The sequence below is a fragment of the Catharus ustulatus genome, chromosome 17, assembly GCF_009819885.2.
Source record: "Catharus ustulatus isolate bCatUst1 chromosome 17, bCatUst1.pri.v2, whole genome shotgun sequence".
Taxonomy (NCBI): Eukaryota; Metazoa; Chordata; class Aves; order Passeriformes; family Turdidae; genus Catharus; species Catharus ustulatus.
The window spans coordinates 9,066,346-9,077,343 of NC_046237.1; the positions used below are offsets into that span (position 1 = coordinate 9,066,346).

The 10,998-nt window shown below is 47.0% G+C and overlaps 1 protein-coding gene across 1 annotated transcript; it reads right to left on the bottom strand.

The window, feature by feature from the left end:
* Positions 1–167: 167 nt before the first annotated feature.
* Positions 168–8,305, bottom strand: SERINC3 (serine incorporator 3). The gene is made up of 10 exons (XM_033074796.1): positions 8,222–8,305; positions 7,590–7,751; positions 6,970–7,163; positions 6,156–6,235; positions 5,340–5,477; positions 4,335–4,504; positions 3,528–3,618; positions 2,947–3,124; positions 1,889–2,116; positions 168–1,108 (listed from the first exon to the last, which is right to left on the bottom strand). Exons 1-10 carry the CDS (start codon positions 8,258–8,260, stop codon positions 970–972), a joined length of 1,419 nt encoding a protein of 472 aa, XP_032930687.1. The 5' UTR covers positions 8,261–8,305; the 3' UTR covers positions 168–969.
* Positions 8,306–10,998: the final 2,693 nt, after the last annotated feature.

The window sequence follows — 10,998 nt, forward strand, 5'->3', positions numbered from 1 at the left end:
TTTGTTTCAAAAGAAAGATGTCACTTGGTATTTACTGCACAGAGAAAAGATGTCATAGAGGAAACAGTCCCATCCACCTGTGCCCTGCAGCAGCTGATCACTGCATCTTGTATTTTCCACTGGAGCACTAACTGCTGGTTCTTAACACTACAAGAGAGCTGGGCCACTTTCAGTAGTTAGTCTGCTTTATTCAAATGAGTTTACAGTGCAAATGCCTTAGAGCCAATAATAATAATAATAATAATAATAGTAATAATAATTCCATGTCTGTTACTTTTATTAAGTGTATTGGACAATTGAAATCAATCAATCAATAACAACACAGTTGATTAAGCTACTCATACACTTACCACTCTATTTGGCAAACATCCTAAAAAAGAAGTTACCATAGACATGGCCTCTTAAAAAGGGCAAGTTTGTCTTAAAAGGAATTAAGAGTTAACCACTTTTTCAACTTTGGAGTTCTGTTCTCTTGGTGAGGAATAAGGGTGCTTTTTGCCACAACACAAAGTTGAGTAATTTAAATAAACTTTTCCTGTAAATAAACTTTAGCAGTGGAATGTAGAAATCAAGCAGCATGGCTTACACTTCCAGAAACTGAAGCATGAGTGTAGTAGTGCATTATGCTGATTATAATTGTTCTTTAAAATATATTACTTCATATTTAACTAAATGTTAACTCTTATTCAGTAGAAGGTTGTGGCTTTTGGACAGAATAGATAATTTCTTTTGTGCTTTGACAGCACAGCTGTAGTGAATTTTAAAAATGCAGTAATAAGATAACCCTGGTAAAGGTTAAAATAGAAAGATAACTGATAATTTTGATGCTGCATCAAGCATTATGCAATATATAACTCTATCCAACTGCATTTTAATACCAACATAAGAAACAGTAACTGAAGCAGTAAGTGAACATTTTGGCTTTCAGCAGAGTTCCTCACTTTTGTAAGCTCAGACTGGTGCAGGAATTTAACTGAAGTCTCTATTGGTAAGGACAACAGGCGCCACTAAGGTCCAAAGATAGAGAAGCAGACAAACCCAGCTGGAGGTTATCTTCACCCACACGGCTGGCCACTTACTTGTCATGGTTTTGAAATCTGCATCAGGGCTAAAAAGTAAAGAAGTCCATTAGCAGACACAGAAAGCACCTCCCACTGGTACCTGGTACCTCTCATATGAATCTGAAGTGAGGACAATTCTTTGGGACACTCCAGTGCAAGACCCTTTGTGAGAACATAGTGAGACAACTAAACCAGTAGTTTCCTGTGGCTCCTTCACAGACTCTTGTTCTTAGAACCCAGTTTTCATGCCTGCTTGCCCATGCTGATGTGCTGCTGTTCAAGGAAGTATTTGCATGAGCTGTGCAATGGACTCCTGGTGGCTGCTGACCTCTAAGTGTATTTGCTAATTCATACAGTGTCCTGGGAGCAGTGGTTCTGAGCTGCAGCACCACAGGGTATGGCCAGTTGTTTCCAACAGATGTAGGAAATCACATCTCTGATAAGCAGCACATATGGCTGTCCCTGCAATCTTTCCCAGGATGAAGAGCCACTAACAGCAGCCTGGCTTCTAACAAACTTTGCAAGAGGCCACCTGAAAGGAGCTCTGTGTGTATCCTTCCTGCTACTCATCCAGCTGAAGAATGGCAGCCACATTCTGCCCTTGCAGTTCTGAAGTAGTGCCCTGGAACCACAGCTGCTGATTGTGCTGTGGGTGCTGCCTTCTCACATCTTAATTCAGTAAGATGAAGAGAACTGAAAAGGGACAGCACTAATGCAGCGGGCACAGGGACAGCACCTTCACTTGGCAGGAGTAGCCCACGGGGCAGGGGTCTCCTATCCCCATGGAATCACTGGCACACAGACCATCCCTTCCCATCTGCCCTTACCTGTACCAGTTTGTGAGTGTCATCATGATGTACAGAGAGGCAAGGAACAGCATGAAGTGGAAGAAGGTGTAGCTGTACTGAACCCCATCCTTCTCGTTGTCGGTGACGCGGCGCACGTCTCCCTCCTCAGCAGCCCCAGTGCCTGTCCCCACAGCCTCCTCCAGCATGGCAGTGTCACTGCCAGACAGGGTCAGCTTGTTCACCTGGCTGTTACTTGAAGAGCGGATGCTGCAGGGTAACCCAAAGAAAAACGGGGTTAAAACACCTCTTACAGTCAGCTGTGTTTGCTAATAAAGCAAGCAATGGACCACAATGAATGTCTGGGACTAGCAAATAATATTTTTTAAAATCCATTTGGAAACATAAGAGAATTCCTCCCACTGTTTTCATCTAAGCTTTTGTTAACCTAATGAAACGTCCCAAGATCACAGAAAGGTGTGGTTTGGAAGGGACCCTAAATATTATTTTGTTCCAACCCACCTGCTGTGGGCAGGAACTCATTACACTAGGCCAAGTTGCTCAGAGCTCCATCCAGCCTGGCCTTTAACACTTCCAGGGATGGGGCACCCCCAACTTCTCTGTTCAACCATTCCAGTGCCTCACCACCCTCCAAGTAAAGAAATTTTTCCTAATATCTAATCTAAACTTAGTTATATCTTTCAGTTTTAATCCATGCCCCTGTAAAAATCTGTTTCCTGTTCCTTGTAGGCTCCCTTTAGACATTGGAAAGCCACAATTAGGTCACCATTAGAAAATAAATCCTTCCTTCCTCCAGGTTGAACAAACCCAAAGTTCTCCCAGCCTTTTCCTCACAGGAGAGCTGCTCCATCCCTCTAATCACCTTGTAACATATGTTGTTCTGTTATCTGGATTGGGCTTACAAGGCTTATCCTCATGCACAAAGCAAAACACAGGTTCATGAGCCACATTTGGCCTCGGGCCTGAGACAGCAGCTGGATAGGAATAAATGCAGGTACATTTTGCACTAGACCCAGACTCAAAGAAAAGAGGCAGGCAAATCCCAATTCTGTATCACTGGATAGCAGTGCAGATCCTACCTGGAATACAGGAGGCAAAGGACAAAGATAACCAGTCCAACAACACTCTGGGCATCCCACCACTGCAGGGACTTGGGCGGAGCAGGAGTGGCAGGCGGGACAGTGGCGTTGGCTGGAGCAGCTGTGGGTGCAGCTATCTGGGTGATGATGTTCAGCAAACTTGGGTTACAGTTTCTTTCTGAAAAGGATTTCAAGGCAGATCAGAGGGATGAGCTTTGCCAGCATTTAGCTAAGAAAAGATGACAGGTAAGCTCACAATTTTTCATTCCTTTAACTGCTGATCTCTTCGATTCTCCAGAGGCAGAAATTGCCTGCAATATTTCTCCTGCCTGTGAGCTAGACAAGGGTATAATAAATAAATAACATCAGAATGCCCTGACACTGTTTCTTTCTTCCCCCCCTTACAAAGACCCCAGTTTAGTTCTGCAAAGAGGCAATTTGATGGTTTCAGTTAAGTCAGCTTTTCAGCCTCACTGGATTGGATCTGGACAGATCAGCAATTCTCACAGTGATCTGTAATAACCATCAGCAGCTTCTGCTTTCACACCCAAATATGTGACTCAAGACAGTGTGCTGCTTACCAGGCTCATTGGACATGGCTGCCCATGTGAGGTACATGGTGTAGAGAGTGATGACAGAGGACTGGAGGAGGCCAGAGCGAGGCTGATGTTCCTGTTCCAAAACAGAAGAGCAAGCCAAGGTCAAAAGGGCAAGTTTTACCCAGAGATGGATAGTTTTACCCCACTGCCACAGATGAAACAATTACTAGCATGAAAACCATTGCTGTAGAAATGCACTGGGCTTTGTTCTATGTTCAAAAGACAAGAAGAAACTCCTTGGAGTTACAAAATTTATGAAATTTATCAAACACAGAAGGAATAAGCAAATCAAATGCATTTTTTTTGTGCCCAAGGCTCAGTTATGGGCTCTTACTGAGTTAATCTCAATCTTTTCAAACTATTTTGTAGATGTCAAGCTAGCATGTGATGTGAGCAATACCAGTTCAGAATCGAGTAACATGCAACTTTTCTCTTATATTAAACAAGCTTACCCCTAATTTCAAGCCCACAGTATTAAACAAATAAATCTCCAGCTATTTTGCTACTCCCTAACAGATTTCTCTGTTCTGCCAGGGCCTTCACCACTAAAACCATGCCAGCAATTCTCCAATGGAAATAAAGTCCAAAACCATGTTAGCTAAAAAAAGCCTTTCTTCAGAAAATGTGTCACTATGTAGTGCAATGGTTTCAGAGCAAGATTTTTTTTTAAGTTCCTAACTAGCATAGCTATGACAGCCAAGTTTTAAAGTTCTTATGTCTGACTGATACCACATCCTTCTCAATTCCCTGCTTTGTATGTCAAAGGAAAAGTGCAGAGAAAAGTAATACCTGAACTTTTGGCAGGATAGAAACAATGGAAACAACAATGCACAGGATCATGTTAAAGCTTATGAAGAACTTGTTCTCAGTGCAGTCATCAGGCTTCGTGTAGAAAACGTAGAAGAGAACAACAAAAACCAGGGACAAGGCATAGAACAAGCTTGTACAGGACAACAGAGCTGGAGGAAAAAAAAATTGCATTACACATGTAGTTTTAATAGTACATCTAAAGTGGTTTAATGTCCAGCTAACACTGCAATAAGACAGTCTCTGTTCCTCACCTGGCAGTGTGGGTCACAAAACCAGACTAGCAGACTGCATTTTTGTAAGGTATGGCTGCATTTCTGCTTGGGCTCACTAAGCAGCACGGCTCAGAAGAAGGGCAGTGCTGCCATCAGGGGAACAGCACTTGCCTTTCAGCAGCAGTTTAATTAGTTTAACTGGTACCAGGCCACAGTGGCATAATGAGAGTGCTTTTTGCACACTTCTCATGGACACTTATCTGCCCTGGATTTCTGTGCTTGAGGTCACCCATTTTTGCTTCCACTCTGTTCTTTCTAAGAGGCTACAAAATGCTGTTGCAGCATTCTTAGCTGTGAGCTAAGAACCACAACAATTAGCACTTTGTAATTAGTGGCCAGCTGGGGCACCAAGGCACACTCAGTGTGGTACTGCAGCCACTGTCACAGACACAGCTGAGCTCCTGGGCCACAGCAGGAGAGGTGCAGAGCAAAGCTCAGGTTTGAAGAGAACCAGGCTCCAAGCTCTGCACAAGCCCTGCAAACCAGGCAAGTGTGGTTTAATAGGACTGTCAGATGTGCTACTCACAAGCCTAAAATATTTTGCATTTTATTGAACAAGAAAGAGGAAACACTGCTGCTATTAATTTTAGGTCACAGCAATGACTCAGGGACACTGTGGAGTTTCATTCCAGCTATGTCTGCAAAACAGTAAATGATATTCTTCAGGGTATTGGCTAGTACACACACATCCTTTACAGGTTAAGATTCCTACCTGCATACCAACACTTAGAATTCCCCTCTTCCATTTTCTCAACCCAGCTCTCATTCCAAGAGTGAGCAAAATCCACAAGTAGAACCAACTGGATAAGAATGAAGCAGAAGGCTCCAGAAACACCAATCCAAAACCAAGCTAGAAAAGGGTGCAAGAAAAAAAAGGTTAGCTTTCATCATGTGCACACTACCTCCATTTAAAAACAAAAAAGCTCCTAATTATACTGCAGACAATAATGAAAAAAACTGACACTGTAATCAGAAATGCAGATGCTGTTAATCACTTTGGCCTCAATCTGGCAGGAGCATGGAAGGAGTCCCAGCTATTTAGGGATGCAGGCAATGCTGGTCAAGCTGAGCATGGGAATGTTTAGCCCAACACATTTTCAGAATGAAGGTGGCACCTTTGTGTACATAAGTGCCATCATGCCACATTTCTTTGAGGGTCAACAACCCTTTCAAGTCCCTCTGATGTGGTCTAACAGTAGAAGTTTCCCACACAGATTTTTCAGAGACTCTAGGCAAGTATTTAGAACTTAGTGTCCTGATTTGCCCCCAGTCGTGTCAGAAGACTCAGCTCAGTAGTGGCTGTCTCATGAAGTAGAAAATTATTAATAACCAAAACCTATGCAGTTGAAAAGGGATTTCTTATTGCCATAACTTCAGCTGGTCACCAAAATACTGGATGAACCAAGGTATTCCAACAAAGATGGGTAGAAACTGCATCTTCTACAAGAGAACTTTCATTATTGCCCAGTAAATCTGAAAAGGTCTGAGCTTTTACAAGTCAGAATTCCATGATGAACATTTACAGTACCTCTTGTGAAAGGTCCTTCAGGTATATAAAATGCTCCAACCATGATAGCCACAATGGCAGCTATTTTGAAGAACCAGAACCTTTAAAAGAAGATAGAAGTCACAAATATTGGTCTTACTCTACACACAGTCAGTTCACACACAGCAGTCATGTGCTACATGATCTGTAAGCAGCTTGGTCCTGCTCCAGCCAGAGCTTTGGGTCACATGAAAGGGAGGTTGAGGACTTCCCATCCCTGGAAATGTCCAAGGCCAGGCTGGATGGGGCTCTGAGAAGCCTGGCCTAGAGGCAGGTGTCCCTGCCCACAGCAGGGGGTTGGAAGTGGATAAATCTTAAGATCTTTTCCAAGGCAATCCATTCTATAATTTTGATTCTGTGCTCTCCAAAGGCCCCTTTCCAATTAAATGAGTCTATGACAATTCAGTCATCTAGCCCAAAAGTAACTCAGTTAAATCAGGGAACTGGAAATCAGAAACCAGTTTCTGCTGGCTAAGTCAGACTGGCCTTGAGAATGACCCAATGAGTGCCAGAGGCAGCACAAGGTTGGAGATATAAACTAGCTGCAGTCTGACATCTCTATAGAAACACAGAGCACTGCCCTTTTGGTTACACCACCTCAGAGCAACACTCTCAACCAGGACACTGAACATCTTACATAAATAGGAAGCTTTTAAGCAGACCAAAGCACTGCTCTGTATTGGGTCCAAAAGAAACCTGAGGCTGTCCTTGTATGCATAAAGAATTTCCACTGTGTTCAGCAGAGAAGCTGAAGGAGGAAAGCAGCTGGAAGGGCAGCCAGCTGGCTCACACATACCCATTGTGTATGGAAGCTCTTGGGTCGTTGCTTGTTTTCACCTCTATCATGAGCAGGGAGAGGAGGAAGAAGAACACAGCCATGGCAAAGCTGACACGATAGACAGCTCTGTATCCCACAAACACATCACAGCTGACAAACCCATCCAAGTGGGGGATCTGGGTGTGAAGCCCCTCGTCACAAAATCCGGGTATCTGGGTAAAGACACATTTCATTGTGAATTTATGTCTGCATTTGCAATTATATTTTCTAAGTAACAGCCAAGGTTTTCAGTCAACAAACTTCTGAGAGATCAGAGAACAGAAGACCTTGTGCTCAGACCTTATTATCATCTGTCTCTCCCCATGTCAACACTTTTCACCCAGGAAGACTGATACTACAGCAGCAGCTGATAACTGTCTCCAGGTCTGGTGAGATTTCAGACACCAGGTATGTACTAAAAAGGAATATTCACTGGATTTGCTGTTTCCACCACAAGCCATTCAGTGCACACAGCCTCTTAACTCAGGAACAAGGACACTTGGGTGCTTACGTCTCAACATAATCCATTTAAAGTGAAGAAAATCAATAGTCGCTGGCACAAGTAATTTAAAATAGTCAGAGGCTTTTCCTCTCCATACCTTTTTCAGCTGCTCTTCCATGCCTGGTGCCAGCATAATGCAGGCAAGCACAGTGCTGAGGAGGAGGAGGAAGGCATAGATAAGCCGTGTCACTGTAGAATTCTTGCTGTTGGGGCAACATCGGCACAGCAAACACGAGGCACCGCTGCACAGGCAGGGAATCTGAAGGGCACAGACAGGAATAGTAAGGGCATTCCCCTCGCAGCTGACACCGGCGCATCAGGCAACACCGAGAGGAAAACCCGAAGCCCATTTGGAAACACCGCACGGCCGGAGCGCGCAGATAAACGCTAATCGGGGTTTCTGACTGACAGCGTGTTTGCGAACGCCCGGAGATAGCCGGGTTTATCGGCCTGGGCTCCCCTGGGGCCTGGCCAGGGCGGGCCGGTCCGCCAGCCACCCGCTCCGGCCGGGCGGGCCCCTGGGAAGGGCAGGGCTGGCTCCAGCCGGGCTCTGCTCCGGGGGGCTGGAGCCGGCACCGCGCCCGCGGGGACTCGGAGCGTCCCCCGCCCCTGGCCCCACCCGGGCCGCCAGCGGAGGCACCGCTGCGGGCCGGACCCGCTCCCCGGGATGGAAGGGGAGATTCGGGGTGTGAAGGGGCAGGTTTGGGTGGGAGGGAGCCCCGCACTCACCCAGCTGGCCAGCGAGCAGACCCCCAGCACGGCCCCCATGGCGCCGCCACCGCCCTCCGCCCGCTTCCGGCTTCCGCCCGCAGCCCGCGGCACCAGGGGGCGGGGCCAGCCAGCCCCGGCCCGAGCCGCCGCCGCCCATTGGCTGTTTCCCAGCCCGGGGGCGGCCGCCCGCCAATGAGAAGGCGCGATACAGCCGCGCGGCAGGGGGAGGAGCGGGAGGGACGACAAGGGCAGGGGCGGGGCGACGTTGTTTATCAACAAGTCTTCCGCCTTCCCCGGTAGGAGGGAGGACGCTGATTGGTCGGAAGAGCAGTGAGTGGGCGGTTCCTACAGCGTGGCAGCCAATCAGCGAGGCCGCTGGGCAGCGCGGCAGCCGTTCCATACCTGCCCGCGGCCGCTGGGGGCGCTCGGCGGTGCCTGGGCGCGCGGGCGTTGCCATGGCAGCAGCGCGGACACCGGGCGGCACCGGGTGGGACAGGGTGGGACCGGGCGGGACCGGGCCGCTCCGCCCCGCAGACAGAGCGCACCGCGTTTCCCTTCCCTTGGGCACCGCAGGGCGCCCTGCCGCGGCTCGTGGCCGGGTAGCGCTGAGCCCTCGGGCCCACGGGCGTGGCCCGGCGCGGTGACAGGCGACACGGCCGTGGGAGTGGCACCCGCGTCACCGCTCGCCTCACCGGCGGCGCCGCCACAGCCGGCATGGCTGAGGAAACGAGCGGGCCGCGCTCTGCCGGTTCATGTAGAGCCTGTGTGGATCGTGATGCGAGCAATGGCCGTGGCCCCAGGGCTGGCGACACTGCTGTCACCTGCCCTGCCAGGGGGCCTGCTCGGCCTCTCGAAGCTCTTTGACCGGGGCAGGATCTGTAACTCATTCCCACTCTTGAGCGATGGTGATAACACACGCGAGTGCTTGTGTCCCATCACACAGAACGTTCCAGGTTGAAGAGATCCATCAGGATGGTCGAGTCCAGCTCAAATCCCTGCACAGGACAAGCCCAGCATGGCCTGACTGTGCTGTCCGAACACCCCTGGAGCTCCGGCAGGCTGGAGCTGTGACCCTGGGCAGCCTGCTCCAGCCTGTCCTTCCACCTTTGTGTGAAGAACCTTTTCCTCACAGCACTTTGCTGCCCCTCTTTATGGCTTGCTGAGTGCTGAAGGGTGTCCATGAATTTTGGCCTGTGCAGTTAAATGGAGCTCTGGGTGGAAGTGGGAAAGCTCAGGAGCTTTTCCGAGGTGGAGTTTCTCAAGGAGACACTTCTGCAGCAGTTCACAGGTCATACTTGGGAGGTGCACAGCTGCAAAAGCTGCATATGGGCTCCTTTAACATGGAAGAAGAAGAAGGTAGAAGAGCCAGGTGAAAGGAGATGTGTTTTTGCAGCTGTCCAGAGCACAGGGTTTGGATTCCCAGCACACTGCCCAGATTGCAGCCTGGAGGAGTTGGATAGGACAGCTGAGTGATTTCACTCATCCTCACAAAACTCTGGGACCAAATGAAGTGAATGAAGGTTGGCTATGATGACGTAACAGCACAAGGATTTGAATAAAAAATTTTGCACAGAGGTTTGGGAAAGCAATTTGCATTAGTTTTAATTTGCATTAGTGTTGCAAAATATCACAGAACTGACCAGCTGGGGTTACAGGATATTTTCTGGCTGTAGCAGTTCCAGCTATTGCACATCACTTTACACTCTGTCAGACCCTTCACTGTCCAAAAAAACTGCTTCCAGCACAGAAAGGCACTAATAATCAGAATGACAGTTTTACTGCCATCTAAAATTGCCAAAAAATGACAAAGAGCATCCAGTAAACCTGCCACTTATTTTCCACAGCAGTTTTAACACTCAGAATATATGAACACTATGTTAACAGTATCATCTCTTGCAATCAGCTTTATTCATGAGGACATACAGGCTTCTTTCAGAAAAAGGTCACTCCATAAATCATTGAAACTGTGCTTCTTTCAGATAATAGATGAGCCTTTACTTTATTGCTAATGTATTTTTATTACCCTTCTGGTTGCACCAGCTGGATCTCTAAGAAAGCTTTTGCCATATCCCTGCTCCTCCACTGTTTGTTCCAATGAATATATGCAGATTAAAGGCACAATCACAAATTCTGTGTTTCCAGTAATCCTGGGCAAATAATTCAAATACATTACAATATTGTGTATTAGTAATGCAGTGATGAAACTGAACTTGCAAGTGTTTTCTTCTCAGGAAATTTATGAGACAAATAGTTTTGGTAAGTACTGGCGATCCTCCACTAGGTTTTGCTGGGCAGAGACAAAGAATGCAGATAAAAAGCTTTTTCCTTCCACTGTCCACATAACAAGAGATTTCCAAGTGCTCATTTTACTTCCCAGCATAAACCCCTTCTCATTCTGCATCACATCACCTAAACCCCTACATGTTTAACAGGAGATAAGGGTGAAGTCAGCCTAGGGACTGACAGCTCTGGGAATGAGACAGGATATGGCAGGAGGTTATCCTGGTTTGTACAAAAATACCCTGCTCTGGTTTGTTAATCAGCTCTGACAGCAGAATGAAATGGTGCATCTCTTCTGTATCTATACATTACATCCCATACATGAGTTGAAATGCCTAGAATAAACTCTTGGAATTAGGTAATATTTAAAGGAAATGTGTCAGATTTAGTCATTTGAAAGCAGTTCTCTGCAGTTCCTTTGTGCAACTGAGCTCATAAAAAAATGTCACTCAAGCTTGTGCGTTAGTGCTATTCTTGTTACTCTCAAGGGTCTCCTTTCTGTGATAACAAAAACG